General features: G+C 34.9%; 1 protein-coding gene across 1 annotated transcript; it reads left to right on the top strand.

The window, feature by feature from the left end:
* Window positions 1–21152: 21152 nt before the first annotated feature.
* On the top strand, window positions 21153–23590 carry LOC131668703 (E3 SUMO-protein ligase ZBED1-like). Its single transcript, XM_058943085.1, has 2 exons — window positions 21153–21334; window positions 21940–23590. The coding sequence occupies exons 1-2, from the start codon at window positions 21153–21155 to the stop codon at window positions 23588–23590; spliced, it is 1833 nt and encodes a 610-aa protein (XP_058799068.1).
* The last annotated feature ends 214 nt before the right edge of the window (window positions 23591–23804 follow it).

Raw genomic sequence — 23804 nt, 5'->3', positions numbered from 1 at the left:
ACTCGCCTGTCGAAAACACACAATATCCTCTTCCGCCCAAGTTGTCATTAATTTCTTAGCATTTGTCTCACTCGCCAACTCCGAGGCTGTACAAACTTCGTTCAGCTCCAGGCTAAGGGGCATTTGGTCCGAGTCCGCTCTGCCCCCTACTTCAAAAATTTTAACCCAATCTAAAGCATAAATATTAACTAACTCATAATCAATTACCGTACTCCCCCTCCCCCTATATATGTAAATTCCCCATCCTCATCCCCCTCAAACCACCCATTAAGCATATATACGAAGTGTGATCAAAAAGTAAGGTGAATTTTGAAATTTAGCGGGCTACGTCCGTTCGATCTTCGACTTTTTTATTTGGTTATGTCGGTACACTCGTCTAGAACATACGTTCCAAATTTCAGCTTTGTAGTATGTTTGGTTTGTTTGTGAGAGGCATCAAGGTTAGAAGTGTTTTGCGTGCTCCACGATTTGCTGCTGTCTAAAAACATGAATCAAAGAGTTTGCATTAAATTTTGTGTGAAAAATGGAATCAAATGTTACAAAACACTTGAAATACTGAAAGTGGCATACGGTGAGTCTACTTTAAGCCAAAAAAATGTTTACAAGTGGTATAAACTCTTCCAAGAAGGCCGAGAAGACACCGACGACGAACCTCGTTCTGGACGCCCCAGCACATCAACAACTGATGAGAATGTTGAAGAAGTGAAGAAAATAGTGTTGGAAAATCGTCGAATTACCATTAGAGAAATTGCTGATGATATTGGCATCTCATTTGGTTCGTGCCAATCAATTTTGACGAGTGTTTTAGACATGAGACGTGTGTCAGCGAAGTTTGTTCCGAAATTGCTCAATTTCGACCAAAAGAAACGTCGCATGAGCATCGCCCAAGAGCTACTGAATGACGTCAGCGATGATCCAGATTTACTCAACAGGGTTATAACAGGTGACGAAACATGGGTATACGGTTATGACGTCGAGACTAAGACTCAATCGTCCAGTGGAGGCATTCTGGATCACCAAGACCAAAAAAAACACGCCAAGTTCGATCAAATGTAAAGGTTTTGCTTACAGTTTTCTTTGACTGCAGGGGCGTTGTGCATCATGAGTTCTTGCCACAGGGTAGAACAGAAAATAAGGAATATTACCTGCAAGTTATGCGCAATTTGCGCGAAGCAATCCGCCAGAAACGTCCGAATTTGTGTAAAAATAAAAATTGGCTTTTGCACCATGATAACGCCCCTGCTCACACATCGTTGCTTGTGCGCGAATTTTTGGATAAAACCAACACAGTAACGATGCCACAGGCACCGTATTCCCCAGATCTGGCCCCCTGTGACTTCTTCTTGTTCCCAAAACTGAAGAGGCCCATGAAAGGACGGCGTTTTGCCACGATTGAGGAGATAAAGACGGCATCGAAGGATGAACTAAACAAGATCACAAAAAATGATTTTATGAAATGCTTTGAGGATTGGAAAAAGCGTTGGCACAAGTGTATTATATCCGAGGGGGATTACTTTGAAGGAGATAAAATAAAAATTGATGAATAAATAAATATTTTTTGAGAAAAACGAAAATTTTTTTCACTAATCATTAGTTATGTCAGTTTTGGTAGATTAGATTAATTTTTCTACTTAGATTTTTCGTTGATCGAGATTTGCATACAATTAAAATTTGTCTACAATTAATAGAATAGCTTCGAGTATAAATGATCTGTTTTATTATTCCAAAGTGAAATATTGAAAAAATTAGACTACTTGATATTACGACTGAAAAAAAAATGTTTTCATATGATTATGAAATTTCGTTCACGTATTTTACTTATAAAATAGAGCATTTTCTTCCAAGAAAATTTTTTTCTACAATTAGAATTTTCCGAGATACAGAGCAATGAATATAGATGCTGTTTTTGAATGAAATGCTCATATAATCGCTGAATTTAGACGAAAATTATTTTTAAATGAGTGTTTTGGATAGTGCAGAAAAAGAGCTAAAAAATGCTATGTTTAGAATTTTTCTACGATTTTTTTTTCTCGAAATGGCAAGCGGTTAAAGAAAAAACAAAAATTTCGTAATTTTTGTTTTGATATTCGACGCCCTATCTGCAAGGGAAATATCTAAACATGATTTTAATATACACCATTGTAAAGAGCTCGAAAAACCCTTTCAAATGAGCCCCCGCAGAGCTCTGTAGGTGTATTTCCAGCCGAGATATGGAGTTTCAAAGTTATAGTCGTTTTGTTCTCAGGTGGGCAAAGATTATTGGGCGGGAGTGTATATCTAAATCATATATATATCCATCTGAAGAACATAGTGCCCATAGCTTTATCCCAAATCTTGTAGGTTTGTTCCTAATGCATTGCTTGATGCTGAATCTTCCAAAATATTTGACCATAACTTCGTCAATTGACAAATTATAATCAAAAAACCCATATCTCATACAATTTTCCCTAAATAATTCAAATAAATATCTGACTTTCCAGACTTTATCTTTTTCATCTTTGTCTTGAAGTTTATAAAACCTAAAGTTTTTTTTTATTTTTACAAATTTTTCCCTTGGCATAAGTTCTTTTATAATTGGACACGGCAAAAGTCGTTTGTTGGACCAATAGTCAGACTGCTTTTTCCTAGAATTGACTATAGTAATCATAATCATCACGATGAATCGGTCTAAATCATCATTGGTCAATTCAAAGTGGTTTTCCGAAGTAGCTTCTATAATAAAGTTCTTGCATTGATTGAGAAAAAAAAGAGTTCAAACAATTCCAAAGAACTTTTTGAGTAAAATGATTAAATAGATGAAAGATCATAGTCTTCATCTGGAAGATCGTCATAATTCAAAGCATTATCATGCCAATCATACTTATGATTCGGTTCTAGTAACTTCTGGTCACTAGTATAAGAACTCTATATATTCATACGATCCGGTAGGAAGCGGCCGAAGCGAAGTATATTCTTCTTCTTCATTACTTGAACCTTCATCTGAGCTCTCATGCTCTGTTGGAAGAAATCCAATATCAACATGATGGTCACCATTTATATCATCACCGTCAACCATCTCATTCAAATCAGCATGGTATTACAATATATAATATACAATATACAATATACAATATATAATATACAATATACAATCTTCGCCTCGTCATGGTATTACAGTTTTATATTGAAGTATATAAAAAGAACAAAATCAGTAATTTATTCAATATAATAGAATGGTCTTCTATTTCACTGAGTGACAAGCTATCGTCGAAATAGTATATGACACCGAACTATTTTGTCGATTTACATTTGAAATGAAGATAGGAATGAAAATTAGAAAGAATTATAAAATTATAAGGAATTTCTACTGATGGTGTGATTATTTCAGTACAACCGTAGAAAATCTTTTTCAAGTTATTTTTAGTTCACATTCGGTTCGTAAAATTCAAATGATGGAAACTGCTTTATGATTTCTAATTACAATTGTATGATAAAAGGCTAAAGAGGTTTTCGCCGTGGTTTTTCCCGTAGAATCGATTGCCGTAAATAGTTTTTCAAAAAACTAAAACTTTTGTCAATTTAGTTAAATAACTTTTGATAAACAATTAAAAATGCAAAAAGAAAAAACACGTGTAAATTATTTTTGAGCTATAACCAGAACTCAATAGTTATTTCAAGGCTATCTCTACCAGATTCGGCTTGCGTATTAATGGGTTAAATTCCGAGAGACAACTTGTACCGGCCACCGATTTCGTTTCCCCATTTACCGACCCACCTTGTACTGCTATCGTCCCTATACTGCTAACTATACTGCCTTCGTTTCTTAAATTATTTGTTTCGTGCGAGGAAACTGTATTACCGACTAACTTTTCGAACTCATCTAATCTAATACACATTTTTAACCTAAATTCCAGCCATTCATTTTCCAGTTTCTCCATTTTTTCATTTAAATCTATTTCCAATGCTTCAATCTCTACTTTATTTTTTTCTTCCGTAACGTTTTCTTACCTAATCTTTTAATTAACAATTTTTGAAGATCCTGGAGGTGAAATTAACGGTGAATTATCAAATAATAACAATAGCAATGGGGGCAGAACTTATCCTGAAATATTTCTTTTATTAGAGAATGTTCTAGTAAAAGCTCTACTTGATTCGGGTAGTGAAAGTTCAGCCATCTCAGAGGAATTTCACAATCAAAAATTAAGTGATTTTAAAGATAAACCTACTCTTCCGATTAGTGGACATGTTATTAAAGTAGCTACAGGCCAAAAAGCGGTGAGATTGAAAAAACAAATTTATTTAAATGTAAAATAGGGTAATTAGTTTATTCATATTATTTTCATAATCATTCCTAAATTAATAAAAGATTGTATATCGGTTATGATACAATGAAAAATATAAAGCTCAAACTTGATACATATAATGAACAATATTATTTTGACATTAATAATACTTTAGAAAACTTGAAATATAACGATACATTTATAGATGAAGGTACATATTAAAGCTTAACTATTTAGTATAATACTGTCTCGCAATTTGGTAATGACATACCATCACTTATTGATCTAACTCGTAATGAAATAGACGCAGGCATCACAAATGATGATTTTGTGAATCTAACTCGAGGGGAAATTAATGAGAAAGTAGATGAAAGCTCTAACCTTATCGATGCTCAAAAAAATGAGATAGTTTCGCTTGTGTACGAATTCAGAGATGTATTTCGTAAAAAACTAGGTTTCTTAAAAGTATATACTCATAAATTGATTCTAAAAGATAAAGAGCCATATTTTTCAAAACAGTATCCTATACCATTAAATTATCGAGAAAATTTTCGAATTGCAATCAAAGAAATGTTAAAGGAAGGCTTATTCGTCGATCAATTAATAATTACATTAATCCAATTGTTATCAGAATTAAAAAAGACGGATCAGTACGATTTTGTTTAGATGCTCGAAAACTAAATAAAAAATTAGTAAAAGATTATGAAGACCCACTACATATGAATGATATTTTTTAACATTGTTTCGGAGTAAAATTTATTTCTAGTTTTGATTTGACGAGTAGTTTTTGGCAAAATCCTCTCGAAGAAGAAAGTAAAAAATATACGGCATTTCTTATTGAAGGTAATACCTACGAATTTAATGTAGTACCTTTACTACATTAAATTAAATACATACATGTACTAGTACAGCAGCATTAGTAAGAGCTTTAAATTTGTCAATTGGCGATTTAAAACAATTTATAATACCGTTTGTGGATGATATATTATGCATTTCTAAAACATTCAATGAACTTTAACGGGGTGGGTACCGTTTAATTAATTTATCCGCGTAATCGTATCGAAAAGCGCACGTAATTACCTATGTTAAATACGAAAATCGGAGAGCAGGAGGGAACGGGTGTCAGTCAACCAACTATCTACAAATACGAAAAGAACACTTCGAAAGTACTGTTAATATCACATACGAGGACTTTTATTATCTCTCAATATTACATCAAATTCGGCCAGCGTGTTTATGTTTACATGCCGCGCGCACGACAACAACGTGCAGTGTCGGATCGCTCGCCGCTCTTTGTTTGCCGAGATGTTACACGCACGCTTTTTGTCGAATCGAGTGATTAGTCATATGGCAATTACATCACGACCGCGAAATTAAGCTGGTCAGCTTACCTTTTATTGCAGTCGTACGAAGAACAAAAAAGACGGTTCGCACTCTCGTTGCGGGAAAGTCTGTTCTTTTTGTACGAGGAAGTTCGCGTTTTCGGTTTCCCTCTCGCTGGGGAAACTCCTCACACGCACACTCTCACACACGCTCTTCTGGCAGGCGAAGGCTCAAATGAATTGTGATATTTAGAGTATCAACATTATCAAGGATATATTACATATCCTAATGACCCATTGCTTAATACTACGTATATTGAATGTTGTAAACTGAGTTATTGGAACTGAAGTTATCAAATCCTCGACTATCTCATTGAACAAGAGTCAATCAGCGCTATTCAAAAAAACTGAGTTAAGCAGTGAAAGCAGAACCGACCAGAAAAGTCGAGTCAGCCACTTGCGAAGAAATGCAAAACGTAACAACCAAATAAATTTTGCCTTGATGTCATATTCATTAAATAACCATTTTTTTATAAACTGACGGTTATCGAATAATTATAACCCATGTGATGGCGTACAGTAAATAACAAAATTTAAACAAATACATAAATAATAAATCCTAATTACCGGGTTGGGATTTAGCTGTATAATGCACTTCTATCCGCAACTAGCGTCAAAAGTAAGTGAGAAAGTGAGCGAGAGAGAAACGCCCCTACATTTTCGTAGGACAGACGATGGGATACATGCATACATACACATACTCGCTACGAGGTATGAGAGAGAGAAGAGCGCTTTTTTGACAGTGAGCGTTGGTCTGCCGATATGTCCATATATTGCAGCTATAATCTTTTTGCTCTCACTATTATGGTTCACACATGAAGACTTTTTTCATTTGATGTGAGTGATTTGACTACAAACCGATCCCGTTTTGTGAGACACGAGAAACAGAGATGTGTATGGTGTGAGCTATAATTTCTGCCACCCGCACTTCATAAGAGATGACCATCGTTACGCTAGCAACTACCATGATCAACTAGCCATTTTACAACATTTTATCCGCACGCATCTAGAACACGTCACTGTAAAATATATTTTGTCTGACTCTGTTTTTATTTGATCTGATTCGTATATTATTGCCCATGTCTGTATGATTGAAAAGTTTACTTTTTCTTCTGTAAAAAATTTCTGTAATTGTACATGTACCGGGAATCCTCTGCAGCTTGCAATGTGATTTCCTTAGCAGTTTACACAATTAACTTTGTTTGTCTTTTCGCATATTGCACACTCTTTCGTCTAGTGTAGTAATTTAATGCAAACTGCGCTTTTATAGCAGTAATTTTTAATATATCCCTATTCTTTGGCATTTTTGACATTGCACAACAATTTTTTTTCACATGAGGCAATTTTATCTTAACTATTGTGTTTAGCAGTTAATTTACTGTATATATTTGTTGAAAGTTATAATCATGCTCTATTTTAATAATGAAGAGCGGTAAGGGAATCTTTGTCACCTGATCTCTGATGTTGTGTACTCTTATAATTTTTACTTTGTGATTGTACTTTTCTATGGCAGTTTTTTGTTCGTCTATATCCACTGTGAGATGAATACTTTCCAGTACTACTTTGAATCCTTCTTCTTTCCGTCGATAGATGTAATATTGTGTGTTCTTGCTTTTTAGGGTATAAACTATAGATTGGTATGCTTCTGGAGATATTGGTTGAACTTTAACTTTATTTTGTCCTAGTACTTTTATTATATAGCAGTCTTTGACTTCCATTTCGTAAACGTTCCAGAGCGCAGATGTATTTTATTTGGTAGACGAAGATCGGTGGATATAGACTTTGAGGGTGCATCTGTTCTCCTCAATGATTGACGAACAAGTGATAAGCACATTTAATTTCAATGATTTCATATTTATTAGTTACTTTAAAGCCAAATGGATCAGTCATAGAGAAATACCAATCCTTTTGACAAAATGGTTCCAATCGTGGTGGCTACGTGTATCTCAGCTGATTCAATATTTAGTTCATTATACAATATTTACAAGTTATGTGATACACAGTACATATTTCAATTTACTACCGATGAATCAAAACATTTTTTTTAATTTGTCATCAACATATCTGATAATTTTTTCATTTTGCATTAATGAAAAATTTACCAAAAACGTAGCAGAAATCATAAGATCTTTTATCATACCAAAATTTTTCGTGTGCTAAAACCCAGGGCACCTTCACGTGTTAACGGCGAAAAACGGCTTTTTTCTGTTTTTTTATTTTCTGGCAAAGACCTGGAGTGAAGGAACGATTTCATCATGACCGGCATATGTGGGCGTACGATGCAAGATTTCGGATGCTCAGTATCGGCGGTTGCTTATCAAACGACTGTAGCTTTACATTACCGGGAAACTTGGCGCCTGTAGAGTATAATGTTACAAGAATATTCTCTACATCTTATAAATGTAATGGAAAATCTAATAGTTTTTATTACGTATGCGGAAAATTGGAAGTGTTGAAATATCGAAGAAGTTTATCTAATAAATTCATAACTATTTTTGAAAAATGATTTCAAATGATTTAATTAAAAGGTTGTTATCGAAAATATACGTAGTCTGGATATCTCACATGATTTATATTTATTGTTATTACGACAGAAATAGTAAATGAAACGATTGCTATTTCTGCACAACACTTGGCTTTAACGCATCTACGAAATATGAAATCTTGTATGCAAACGTATCATCAATAAAAAATTCAACAATTTCCGAAATTCTAATTTCCAATACATCATAAGAATCTATAAAAGTTGACAAGTCATATGCTCCAAAGGAAATGGAAGTTAGTGACTATTCAGATAAGGAATATAACAGTCAAAATAATAACGAAGAAGATAAATATTGAATAGCCCTTATTGATTTAAAATCCCAAAAACTTTTGTTCAAAAGGAGTTGAATAATCTCATAAGAGATTTGGGATTGTTACGGTTTATTTTTATGTTATTTTATAAAGGTATAATTCGCATGTCCGTGTAAATAGTGAATGTTTATGGAATAATACGGATTTGATATTATGAAATAATATTCAATAGCGTGAAAACAATGAAGTTAGTAAAAATGCTGTAAATCAAATAAACTAATAACAAAAATGTAACCTCAGGTAGTGAGAGATGTCAATTCTTATTATTCTACACTTATCGATGTGTTAGATAAAGTGCGTTAGTTGGATTTCTTATTTTTCTTATTTTTTGTTCGGCTGGCTCTGATATTCTCTTTATTAGTGACTACGCCTTAACTTTCATATTTTCAATGTTATGGATTACATGTGATTCCTTCAATATGCGATAATGATTGCACGAATGTGCCATTTTCAGCCAATCATACTTAGCACAAGTTTGTAGAGGGATTGGCAGAATAAACGGCAATCATAAAATGAAAATACGGGGAAATGATGGTTGCACTTGTGTGGTTAGATATTTGTTGATAAAAAGGAATGACAGAAAGATAGACTAAGAACTAAGTGGTATCTTATTCAACACTTATCGAAAGAAAGTTGTACTACTTACAAAGAACGTACCCCAACTCGAACTCACCAATTTTGATAATCTTGTATATGTTGTAATACATTAAAAAAGCAAGAGATTAGTATTTTTATATCGGCGGAAAAACATATTAAAGGAGTAAAATACACCATCAAAGTTCACCCCCAAAAACATTTTATTCAAATAACTTTTCTTCTAGTTAATATTTTTTAGTAAAACAAAATGGGTAATAATTCTTATAAAAAGTAAAACAAACTCTGGTGTGTTTGACTCTTGGGGGTTACAACCCCTATTTTTGATAGGTGAAAAATTGAAAAATTGACATGAATTTTCGCAGTGGAAAAATAGTTTAGTTTTGAGTAGATGTTTATGTTCTGAAAGAAAATAGAAAAAATAGAATCCTTCAATTTCTCAATTATGAATAATAAATAATTGGAGAGGGTAAAACTACTCTTATAAATAAAAATTAGTATCTAATGAGTAGATAATGCGAAAGTTTTAAATAAATTTTCTAATTTTCAGTACTCGATGGCAGTCGCCATACTAAAAATGTTAGAAAGAAGTGAATAATTTAATTATTATTATAATATTATTTAAACTTTTTCAAACGCGAGTGGTCAAATATTAAATTTTGAATAATAATAATAATAATAATGGAATAATAATGAAGGAATAACAATAATAGGAAGGAAATTATATTCGTTTGTTTATTAAAAATGTAGACTATTATAGTGTGAGAAAACGTTTGTGTACAAAAGAGTAAGGTCTTTCAATTATCAAATTTAATTTAACATATGGAAAATAAATATCAAAACTGAACCAAATGAAATGATGTTATTAAATTCTTTAATCTTATTCATACGTTTAAAGTGAGAGTTGAGAATACTTACAATTAAGAAAACAAGATAAAAATACTATCAAATGAAATGTGTTATCTGTTCTATATATATCGTACAAGTTTTTGTAAACATAAGATATCAGTTTGAATTCCATATCTTTACTGGACGGACGTGATTTGGGGAGTTAAATAATTTCTTCAATATTTTCAAATTTCAATTCATAAAATAATTTATTCTTAATTTCTGTTTTATCGAAAAGGTAAGAAATTTCGAATGTTTATTTTTCATTCCATTAACACAGTCTATTTACAAAAGTAATTAATGCAATTGCAATATTCACGATGAGAGTCAATCCTTTAAACGTAATCAATTTATTGCTGGCATACTTTCAAACATTGGAATTACCGATTAATAGCCCAACTACTTATCAAGAAAATCAGTTATCGGAAAATATAAAAAATATTTTATTAGATTCGATGAATGAATATCACGATGTAGAAATCATTTCAGAAGAAACGTTAGATTTCCAGGAGGAATACAAAGATCCTGATGCACAAATTATCATGAATGATATAATGCATCATTTTCCTTTTCCTGTAGAATTTCCTATAAATTAGTGTGAAAAAGATAGAGAAGATTTATCTTTTAATTATATAGAAAGAGCAGTAAATTATTGGTGGAGTGGGAAAAGAAAAAATTTGAGTCTTGAGAGCGTGAAAAGTAAATTTAAAAAGGTATCTTCTCTCAGTCAGCTTCGGCGTTCGGCTCACACAGTTAACTAAGGTGGTACATACAGAGAAAAAATTGCCCGAATTTGTGATTATGTATTACAAAACTTTAAATCTGCTGTTGACGCAGGTTTTATTGTGCTTGATCAAGATTTACGTCGTTGGGCATTACACGCAAAAAAGGATCTAAAGTTTGAAGATTTTAGGTTCAAAGCTTCAAAACACTGGTTATCAAAATTTAAAATTGCTCACAGAATTGTATCAAGAAAAATTAACAAATTCGTTATCCAAAAAACTTTCGAAAGTAGTGCAGAACTAGAGAAACAAGGTCTTACATTTGTTACCAATGTAAAGAAAGCTATTCAGAAAATTGAAATTCATAATACATATAATACAGATCATAGAGGATTCCAATTGGAAATCCACTCCGGAGGAACACTTGCGGTGGAAGGCAAAAGTCCGATTCAATGTCTAGTACAATCGGTATCATCAACGACACACAGCTATACTATATAACCCTTAATATCAGGTGAAGGAAAACTTTTGTCACCTCTCTTTTTAGTTTTAAAAGAACAATCTGGCAACAATTATTACAATTTTGTTACACTGTTAACCTTTTAAGGACGGGACTGGTCGATATATCGACCACCAATTTTGTCAGGCACTCCACGTGACATATTCTTTTATTTTATGCACAAATATTGTGCAAAAAAAAAGTCAAATTTTAACGTAAAAATCCCCGTCCTTAAAAGGTTAACTGGAACAACAATTGTTAAGACCTCAAAATGTATACATAGAAGCATCTAAATCTGAAAAATTAACTTCAGGTAAGTAATAATTGAATATAATTTAAAAATAACAGAATGTTGGTAGAAAAATGTGGAACAAACTCTTTTATTGCAGATTTTTTTTAAATTTGGTTTAAGAATATTTTTTATTTAAATGTTGGTCCTACTAGTATATTGTTGCTAGATTCTTGGAGTGGTCACTGCGAAAAAGTAATTGAAGAAACTAAACCAGAAAATAAGAACGTTAATATTATAAAAATTCCAACTGGAACTACAGGAAAAATCCAACCATGAGATGTATACGTATTTCGAGTGTGGAAAAACTTTATTCGACGTTTTTCAGATAACGTTATTTTAATCCATTAAACTTATTTATAATCTATTTCAATCAATAAATAAGGGTGCGCGAACACTCGATATTTGATACCCAAATAATTATTTATTTATTCAAAGCGTTTATAATCAATGACAAAGGATAAATTATGAATTATTCAAGTAGCTGTTCAGCTGTCGCACGTCGCGAATCAACTGCTGAAGATCGCGCTGTAGGTAGCTCATTGATTTTTTTGATCTATATAAATTTTGCTGACTTCGGTCAGATATTTACGATTCGAGAAATTTATTCGAAAAATTAATAGTTATAGTTAAAATTTTGTCCGTGCGATATTTTTGTCCATTTGAATTTCCAGTGTAGGATGCCGCAAGAGGTGACTGAAAAGCGGTCGTAAAGGTAAAGAACGAGGCTTATGCCGAGGTCATGATTTTTGCCGAGTACCACGACGTTCACTCATGGATCCTTGTACGGGACTTCATTGAAAAGATCCAGGGAGTCGTTGACATCAACCGAATACTCCACGCCCTCATCGCTCAGTGGCCGCGCAAACAAAAACAAACCCAGTTGAAGAAGGAGAAGAGCTTCTCAAGCGCGAGGAAGAATGTCTGAGATTCGCGGTTTCCAACAAAAGAGAAGCGCGTGCTCGCTTCTCAACGCCAGCTTCCTACAGGAACTTCAGATCTAGGCATGATATCAAGGTTCTGCGAAAAGTGCGTAAAACCACGACAGGAGGACATAAATATCTAGTATTTCAACGTATGCTACCTTACCGACATCCAACGAGTATCAAACTGATCCAACGCAGGCATACACTGGATATTTATCGATGGGAACGTGCTGAGGTACTTCTATGATTAGCCGTTCCCGCATCCGAATTTAACAACATTCTACGCCAGTCTTAGGAGAAACATCTGCATTCAGCGTCGGTAAATAAATCGGTATTGACTCCTTACTTTTACGTGCTTACTATTTGTAAATGAAAGAGAGGAAGAGAGATGAGGGGTCGATAGAGTGAGCTATGTGGTCCTGTTTATGAGTATATTTTTATTGGTATCAAAATAATATTTTTTGTACATTGGAAATTCTTTTACTTACCAAACTTAACAGAGACCCAGACTTACTACCGTTATGCCGTGACTGGGTGAGGGGTATATTACGAGTGAGATTGCTGTTCGTTATGCCTCTCTCATTTATCCAAACGGTACTCATAATTTGTAACCAATTTATTATATAATATTCTTCCATCCGCAACTGGCGCTAAAGATAAGTAAGAGATTATCGAGAGAAACGCCGCGACAATTTCATAGGACAGATAACGGGACACATGCATGCATATACATATACTCACTTTAATGTATGAGAAAGATAAGTGCTCTTTTGACAATGAATGTTGACCTGTTGACACGTGCATATACTGCGGCTATCATCGTTCTCCTCTCAATATTATAATTACTTCACGCGCGAAGACATTTTTTCTTTAGCTTTTTCTTAATAGCTTAAGTGCATAGCCGGTTCTGTTTTGCAAGACGCAAGAGACAGAAATACGCGCGCATATGGTGTAAAGTTATGAGAAACACTGAGCTGGCATTTCAGCGATTCGTACCTTACAAGAGAAGTGATTGCTGTTATACCGCCATTTCAATAGCCTGCTTTTCGGACACATCACCGCTATTTCCGCTAGAGTGCTCGCTAGTGAATAACATCGTTCAGGGCACAAACTACTTGTGAGTATCTACGATATTGTGTTTCTCTCACTAACTCGTCAATAAAAACCTGTAGCCTTTGTCCATTAAATAACTTTATTTTGTACAAGTATTGCATAATATTTATACAGATTATAACGGTAGATTAAATAAATAATTTATTCAATGCCGCTTGAAGGTATTCATCTTTCCTCTGAGGTTATCCATCGCTCCCATCCCCCATAAATTTGTTAGTACGAGGATGGGTCAATAAATCCTTAGCTCAGTAAATCCCAGAGCTGGCAGCACAACTCATGTTGCAACAGCAAGCGTCACTTTTAAATAGAATGCTGCGAAAGTTTCAGCCATATTTAGAATTTCCGTTTCTATCGTCCATCAAAGTGAATAGTTTTTGCTTATTGTTATGAATGGAAAAAAGTGAGTTTTGAACGACGATAAAATGTTTATACTCAAAAGGCCTTACACCGGAAGAAAGGAAGATAAGACAGATACAGTTCATGGTGTATCTGCCTCTATGTTTGCAACTGTTTACAATCGGGTTAAATGAATTTAAACATCGCTATATATCGACTGTAGAAGATCATCGTTTAGGCCATTCTGTAGACATGATTACTCCAGAAATCAACGATAAAATCTATGATAGTAGGTAAACTAGAGAGGTCAAAGATCAGGGGGCCTCAAATCAGAGCATGAGCTACCAAATCAGCACTCTTAGATCACGCGAGAGAGTCTCCGCTCCTCCCCCCATTCGCCCAATCTAAAATGCGTTTGAAATATTAAAATTGAATAAATTTGAAATATTAAAATTAAATTTAATTTATTTGTATAATTTATTTATTGAATTTATTTATGTATATATGTGATGCAAATTTAGAAAGAAAGAAATGAACAGACACTGCGGGGAATCGAACTCGCGTCCTGTGGATCGATAAACCGTAGCTCTAACAACCGAGCCACGGCTGCTTATCTTGATAGTTCTTACTGTGTATATTAGCTACACAGTCAAAGCGACTAAAACGGTATCCCCGCGCCTCACGTGCTCCCTCCCCCCTTCCCGTTAATCCATCTGTGTGTGTACACGTTTTAAGATCATGTATATTATAATTATTGGTACATGCTTGAATGCAAATCTATGCATATATTCGCACACATACATATATATACAGGATGTCCCATTTTAAAGAAACCACCCCGAAATTTTCAACGGTTCGCGTTGTACAAAAAAATTGTTCAGACAACAGTTGTTTGGGATAATGGGGTCAACTTTTCTGTGAAATTCGATTTGACCTTGAGATTCATTTTCAAGGTCATTTGAAGGTCAAAGTCATTTTTTGAATAGGAACCCATATTTTTGATCCCGGATTCGGAAAGAGCGGAAAATTCTACGTTCAGATAACGTATTATGTGTGGGGTGCGATTGACCCCCCCCCCCCCGCCTAAGGTATTGTAGGGGTCAAATTTATGATTTTCTTCATCTATGCACAGGGATGATCGGGCAAGAGTAAGGTTAATTGTAATAAGCCAATAACTCAAATACCCAAATAACCCAATAATCCAATAACCCGATAACCCCAATAATTCAATAACCCCAATATATTCCAAAAAAATTGTAGGGTCAAACAAGAGTGACATGAGCTTAAACTTCAGGTTGATTTTCAAAGTCGACTTCATGTATTCAAAGCCTTCATGAGAAGTGTCATTTTCCATTTTGTGGGATAACATGTTATTTCCATTCTTTTTTCTGGTCTAATTCCGGACAAGCCTACAAAGTTTCAACTAAATTTTTTAATAACACTTTTTTAGTATTGTTTATGACAATAGTGATTCGCGAACAGTCCTTCTCAGGATAGTTCAAATGTAATTTTCTTAGTCGACTTAAAAGGAGGGAATATGACGGATTATTCGAGAAACGAAATTGTTGATATTCTGTTGTCTCTCGGGGCATGTCAAGGCCGATATCATGCTGCGGCAAGGTATTACCCGCAGCACTCAGCTGGGTAATCAATACCTTGCCTTCATTGGCTGGGTAATCGATACCTTACCTTTATTGGCTGGGTAATCCATACCTTGCCTTCACTGGCTGGGTAATCAATACCTTATTAGCCTCACCCTTGCCCCGGTAGGATGGGGGGGGGGGGGGGGTAAACCGCTCCCCCAACATAATACTTTATCTAAGCGTAGAATTTCCCGCTCTTTTCGAATCCGAGATAAAAAATATAGGTTCCTATTCAAAAAATGACTTTGACCTTTAAATCACCTTGAAAATAAATCTTAAGGTCAAATCGGATTTCACAGAAAGGTTGCCCCTATTGTCCCAAACAACTGTTGTCTGAACAATTTTTTTGTACAACGCCAACCGTCGAAAATTTCGGGGTGGTTCCTTTAAAATGGGACACCCTGTATATATAATGAGTAAGGTTCTGGATTAATTCACGCGGCAAAAGTTAAGTTTCTGGGATTTTCTGCGAGTTCTGGCACATCCTGGTATGTCCAAAATTGAAACATCATATACCACCATCATATACCACTAACATAGTTTTTGGGACGCCCAAGATTTTTAGAGAACAGCTTCTGGGATAAGCTTATAAGGCAACTAAAGGTTCCGGGACACATGATATTATCATTCAAAAAAATTTAATTTAATCGATACATACATTTACTACACCAATGTTGAATTAGGTATCGAATCGGAATTATCGACTTTTTAGCCTTAAAAATACCTGTGTCTCAGCGTTTTTCTGCATAACCGTTTAGTTCAGAATTCTAGAGCCTTTTATTTCAAATGTTGAATAGTCGAATTTATCTTACTTTTCATCTTATTTAGTTAGAAAACAGAAACAACTTTTTTGACAATAGCAATGAACAAAATGTGTCACATAGTTTAACGAACAAACAACAACTTTTGATATTACCTTACATATGTTAGTTCAATGTTAATTGTATGAAATTAGTACAATAAAATAAGTCTTAGATTCTAGACTCCTACACAATCTATGGGATATAAGGTAAGTTTCCAGGATTGGTTAAATTGTAATCTATAGATATTATGCATAAATTCCCGGTAATATATTAATTTAATATGATAAAATAATCTAGATGAAAAGTAAAATTACATGTGTCACATCACCACTTCTATGTGGACTAGCAGTAATAGAAAATCGCATTCATCATATATTCCGCAATTTTTTTGAAAAAGACATATACCAGGGAAACTTAGAAATAAAAACTACATCGTTAACAAAATTTGGGAACAAACTCTCTTTCATATAAACAATAATTATGGAAAAGGTCAAAAATTATTATAACCATGTTATTTATAAAGAACGGAAAACCTATAAGTAGCCATCGCTGTTTTTTAGAATAAATTTTTCATTTTCCGTGTGAATCTGTTATTAAAGGATTGTCACTCTGTTAAACCAGATTTCGGCGACTTTAATAGCTAGGAGAAAATTGAGCATTAACGAGCAAGGTCACAATAACGACGCGGCAAAGCGTTCTGGCCAGTGTTGCGCGATAAGTATAGTGCCCGTTGGATGTTGCGCAACATAAACAAAGCGAAAAAGAGAGATACGTTTTGGAAGCGCGCGTTATGCTGGATTTTCATTGAAACGTAAACGCGCGAGTCTACATATCGACACCTTTACTGCTAGCTTTTATACATTTTGTATTGCTCTGGCCGGCATATACTAACAACAGTAGCGAAGTTGAGTAACACGTTGAAGCACGTAACAAGGAATCTAAATTAATTTTTTTTAATTTATACAAAGATAAATCTAAAACTTCAGTCGAGCTTCTCCTGCCACATTTTTTTATTTGATTTGTATTATGTAAATTATAATTATTTTTTTTATAATTTAATTTCCTTTTCTTTTTTTTCTCACTCAACCAAAAATATTATTAAAATACGTGCATTAACACATGCTCGCGAGAGTTAACACATGCCCATATAACTAACATAGTCGAGCCAGCAAACAGCTAACCATGACTCCTAGGTAGGATTTATACAAGCGTGGCTCGCAGGCGTACAAGCTTATAGAAACGGTCACGCGCAACGTAAGCGAGGTCCTGTCGCATCGATTAAAGACAAATCATATTAGGTATTAATTACACACAATCATTATCACAACTATTTAATATAATATACACACATTGCAACGGTAGTCGATTCAATTAATCGAACCGTTCGCGATTCTGATTTTCGCGCGTTAGTTCTAAGTATTGAGAGAGAGAGGGGGCGCGCGATCTTTTGAATTAGCAGTTACGTCTCAGCTGTTACTTGTGTAGTACCGCCAAAATAGTTTAGCACAGTGTTCCTACGATTTGCCAATAAAAAAGTTTACTTGGATTTTGGATACGTGTGCAAGGGTGAGTGAGGAAGCAGCAACAATAGCAGCATCACGGAAGCAGCAGCAAAATCGCCAGCAATTATACAGCAGATTTGCAATCGAGGCAGCACAGCTGATTCGGATCGGAGGAGCACCTTTAATTTGCTTCAACAATTACGGCTGATCACCGTAATTGCACCGCAGGGTAGGTGCACCTCCCTTAATTATCGCGTGACAAAATACATTTGATATTTTGTCCAACGGTGTTAGCGTTAATTTTTTGTATTCGCGTCGAGCGTTAGATCGCGCCAATATTCGTATCTTCTCTCTCTCTCTTTCTCACCGAAAGTTATTTAATTGTAAATCCTATTCGCGTGCGTCAGTCTTTCGGCCCGACAAAGACTGTAGAGATTTTTTTATTAATAAAATCTATTAAACTTATTCGCCGATTTCGTCATATAATTTTTCCTAATAGTTTAAACAATTGAAAAAGGCTTAGGTTTTAATCCGATTATAGCTGGGGGATTAAGTGGATTAGGAGCAAAGTCGATTACACTTAAAACTCATCGAGTATCACAAGGCACGTGACTTAAGGTGAGTTCAACTCTGCTTGATCGAAGACAACTAAGTTAAGTCAGCTGACGTTAAGGCGAATACACGTATTAACATACGTGTTAACGGAGCAGCGGTTTGCTCTGCATCGTGGGAGTTTGCTCTTAAATAAATTTCTCATTTTGCAGATTTATCCCCCCGTTACATGGCGCCCAACTGGTATTAAGACCCGTGTCGTGCGAATAGGATTGTGCGTCGAAGGTAATCGACGCACGAGAGAGAGAGACGATTGCGCGAGCGCTTAGGAAGGTTTGAGCGGGTGGAAGAGCGAGATTGTGAGCGGTACGCCCTCTGCTGGGGAAAAAACGAAACCACTTCGAACCTTTTGTTAAAAATTGTTAAGATTATTGTAAAAAGGGCCGAAAGCGATAATTATTGGTAGGTCGAAGTGATTTCAGATCGTACGGGATAATCAGGTGTTAACCTATTTCAGCCACAGTTTGGTGGATAAAGGGGGGTTGGTAGCACCTGATCAACGATAAAGCAGAGAGCGCGACCCAAGCGTGCAGTCCAAATATTAGCCAGGCGGAGCAAGCAAACAGCAGGCTCCGACCTTAGGTAGGATATTTTTATAATATTTATAGAAAGTTTGCGGAAACTGCACGCGCTCATTATCTCCTTTTAAAAGGCCTTATAAAAGGAGGCATTAAAAGTAGTAACACTAAATAGTGTACACCCCGCTCATACCTTGGGAGATAGGAAGCGGTAGTGGTCGATTAGGCCGAAATTTTAAACCTCTACCGCATCCTACACCCGTGCGGAGGCAAGGTGGCTCTGTTGTCAGCTCAAATCGACAATTGGGCATTAGAGCTGACCTTCGCACAGCGCGAACACTATTTAGCGGATTTGGAACTGCGCAAGGATGGAAGTGTCATCCAACAGGCGGCTAGGCTTAGGAGATGGTTGCTGGGTGAGTACACCGCCACAGATTTTCAAGAGACCACGCACAGCAAAGAGGTGGCGGGGCGCAGGAGGCGAGCCCTACAAGCGTGGCTCGACACAGTCTGTGACGAGTTGGAAAACTCCAACGCGGATGATAACAGCGACCATCCCCTGAGGATCATCAATAGGGAGGGAATATTATTGACTGATATGTCAAGGACATTCACCTGCCCGGACGAGGACTCTGAGGGTGAAGCCAGCCGCCAAGAAGAGAATGAACTCATCCAGAAGGCCCTCCGCACGAAAGAGCAGGAGGAGGGGGAGAGGAGACAGAGCAATCCGGATCCCAGGTCGCAGGAATCCTGCACTCGGAAGGAACCTCAGGAAGAATTATCCTTGAGTGAAGCCTTCCGGGAAATAGAGTATCTGAAGGAGGGAGTAGACCATAACCAAAAGTTGGTAGGTCGAATCCTAGAAACCCTTCAGACTCTGCAGGGATTACAGGTGTGTGCGGAGCGCAAGGCGCAGGACATGCGCATACGAAATCGAGAGCTGGAAGACGCAATGCATGACATGGCCAGTGCTAACCGTACTTCTCAGCGTGACTCGGTTCAACCGCGCTCCGGACGTAATGTGGACTTTCAGGACACATCCACTAGGGCTCTTATTATTCGGTTAACCGGTTAATCGGTTAACCGATTTTATTCGGTTTACAACCGGTTATTCGAATTGCCGGTTTTATCGGTTGCGGTTTACCGGTTAACTGCAAAACCGTTAACCGATCCGGTTAACTAATCCGATTAACCGGATAAAATTTTTTGATTAATTTTTTATATTTTTTTGCATTTTCTTATTAATAGGGATTATACTCGTAGGTATCATATTTTATAATACTTATTGAGCAATCTTTTTTTATTATTACTATCGGTGTGATAACGATATAACTCTAATTTTCTTCTGATAATAGCCATGCAAAAAAAAATTGCGCAAAAATATAAGTTACCTTAAGTGAAAGGTCAGTATGCACAGAATAAGTTAATATAACTTTTTTAAAACAAAAATAATTAAAAACGCAGGTAGAAGATAAAAAAATGTTGTTTTTGGGTTCCACGAAAAAGAGTTATCACTCGAGTGCCAGTTAAACCTTTAAAAATGATTGCAAAAGTTTGTAATTATGTATACACGTACATCAAAAAAACTTCAAAAAATTACAAATTAATTAATTAAATTGCTTGTTTTTTTTTGGCAGAGGTTGTCTTAAATTAAGATAGGTTTCGTCTTACTTCGATCCGAGCCAAGGGTGTTTTAAATGAAAAAAACACTATTTTAATGATGTGACGTTTCGATGCGCAATGGCATCTTCATCACGTGGCGGGCGACACCGAAATCGTTTCGGTAGGTATACAGCGGAAAAAAACGACGACGACGAAACGAGAATTAAGAAAAAAAAAACTTGTTGTTTTTTTTTTCTTCTTTTTTTTCGTTACGAAAATTGCAGACGTTAAAGTATAAAAAAAAAATCAAGCGGAAAAACAAGCACCGAATTAATCCAGCGCTGAAATCTTATTAAAGAATCTAATTAATCAATTAACCGCAACGCACGAGCACGCGCGGGGATGCATAAAATGTTATTTCGTATAATACATACAACACGCGCGAAATAGCACATTACTGTCAATTGAATCCAAGCCTCTCTATACAACTTGCTCGCAGCGCATCTGTAACATCAAATATGTTACTTCAGCATATATAAATTGTTCACAAAAAATAAGTTTTATTGTTTATAAAATATTGGCATGTGTTATTATTAGATAGCAAAATGTCAAATCGAATGAATAGTTGGGTATGGAATTACGCTACAATTGCTGACGATAAAAAGAGCGCAACCTGTAATTTATGCAATAAAAGCATCAGTTATTCAAATTCACCTTCAGCCATCTCCAATCATTTAAAATCGATTCACAAAAGGAGCCCACTTGATATTTCAACTACAGAACCGAGGTATTTCAATAATTTAGAATTTTATTTATATTAAGAAATTTTTTCTTTAACGAATATTATTTCCTTTTCTAATTTTTTCTAAATTCCTTTATTTATTTAATATTATTTGGAAACAATATTTCTCAAATTTGAGAGAATTGCAAAAGATCAACCCCTATGGCTTATTATTCAGTCTATAAATCTAATTTTTAGTTTGTCACAGAAACGAACGATGATAATAATATTTATAATTTATATTTTACTTTTACTCATTAAATGCTTTTACACTTTTACTACATTTCGAGTATAGGTGATTATTTGTGTTTACTTGTTTTTGTGTGGAATTATTTTAATATAATTATAAAAAACTTGAAACATTTTATTATATTTTAAAAATTGTAACTTAAGAAATAATTTAACTTTGATAGATATTTTTAAAATTTTTTAATCATTTATTTATAAAATATATATTTTTAAAATACATTAAAACTTAGTTTTGTCTTAATACCCATGTTGAAATTGTTTTTAATCCTATTAATTGCCCTTTAATTGTCTTTTATCTTCTTAATCCTTATATTTTATTATATTTATTATAAATGTATCAAAAATGTATAATTTGTTTTCAGCGAAAACCATGATGCAAGCAGCAGCTCAAGTTTGTCAGCTTCTACTTTATCGTTTACTGAATCTCAAGAATATCACATCCCGCGAAAGCGACAGAGACGAAATGATGGGTCAGGTCTATGCTCTGCTCAACGTCAAGAGGTTATAACCGAAGCAACTGCAAAATTAATTGCCACTAATCTTCTTCCCATCTCTTTAGTCTCAACATCTGGTTTTAGAGATTTTATGGATGTGTTAGAACCAGGTTACAAAGTGCCTTGCGAAAAGACAATACTTCGACGGTTAGAATGCTATTTTGAGGAAGTTAAGTTGAAAATTAAAAAAGACTTAAGCAAAGCGCAAAAAGTATCTTTGACAACTGATGAGTGGTCATCAAGGGCACAAAATAGCTATCTTTCAGTCGAGGCGCAATATCTGGATGAAAACTGCAAAATGCATCATGCAACGCTTTGTAACGAAGTCCTTTTTGCAAGACCAACTGCTCTCAACATTTCCAATGAACTAAAAACCGTTATCAAGGATTGGGACTTAGAGAATAAAGTGGAAGCTATTGTTCATGATAGTGCATCAGCAATTATTGCTGCTTGTAATCTGCTACCTGAAATACCGTATAGTGTAAAATGTAATGCCCATTTACTACAATTAGTTGTACACGATTGCTTTGCAGCTGTACCAGATTATGAATCTTTGACATCTAAAGGACAAGCAGTTGTTTCACATTTTCGGAGATCGAATATCGCCAGCAATTCTTTAGCTCAACGCCAAATTCAAATGGATATGAAGAAGGAAAAATTGATTCAAAGTTGTAATACTCGTTGGGATTCTAAATATTTCATGTTTGAAAGTTTAGTACAAAACAAAACTCCGATCTCTGCAGTATTAGCAGACAGACAAGTAACAAAAAGAGATGTTACACAAAAGCTAGAAATTACTGAGAGTAACTGGGTCGACATGGAGAAATTATTGGTTATGTTAAAAGCCTTTCAAGTGGCAACGACTATTTTTTGTAGCCAAACAGATGTTACTATTTCTGTTGTTCGCCCAGTTATTCACTCAATAATCTCTAATCATTTAGCTACAACACCAGAAGATAATGCTGTTTCAAAAAAGTTTAAAAAAGAAGCAAACTCTTCGTTAAAACGGCGATTTCGGTTTGAAGAAAACGACTTTGAAATAGATATTATGCACATATCTCAATTTTTTGATCCAAGGCATAAGTCTTTATCCTGTGAGAGTGCCGAAATGAAACAAGAAGTAGTTGATTACGTCAAAGGACTCTTGAATGTAGGTGAACCTATGGATACGGAAGACACTAATTCACCGGTTCCAAAATCATCTGCCTTTGATTTTCTTTTTGGAAGTGAAATACCTGCAAGTAATTGGCAGAGTCAACTACAAATGTACATGGCAGAACCAGAGTTAGGAAGAAATTTGGATCCACTACAATGGTGGAAAAATCATTCTGATAAGTATTCACTGATTTTCAAATTGGCCTTACAGTTTTTATCAGTTCCAGCAACTTCAGCAGCGTCAGAAAGGACTTTTTCCTCTGCTGGAAATATTGTCACTCCGAATAGAAACTGTCTAGGTCCTAATAATGTTAATTTATTAACATTTTTATACCAAAATCGACATTTCATGGCAGACCGATAAGTTAATATAAGTACTTGATGTTACGTATTCATTGTTTTGTATTATTATGTTACAATTATTATGTTACAATAATACGTTTGTTTCTACAATATGTATAATTTTCTTCTTCTACATTATATATATATTGTTTTGTTCTACGTTATTTTGTCTTACTTATTAATTTTTTATTAATAATTTACATATTATAATAGACATTGTATTAATCACAATGTAA

Source organism: Phymastichus coffea, unplaced genomic scaffold (genome assembly GCF_024137745.1).
Source record: "Phymastichus coffea isolate CEN01 unplaced genomic scaffold, Cenicafe_Pcof_1.1 PCOF00006, whole genome shotgun sequence".
Classification (NCBI taxonomy): Eukaryota; Metazoa; Arthropoda; class Insecta; order Hymenoptera; family Eulophidae; genus Phymastichus; species Phymastichus coffea.
The sequence above is the reverse complement of the archived record's forward strand: the minus strand, read 5'-3'. Positions and strand labels throughout refer to the sequence as shown.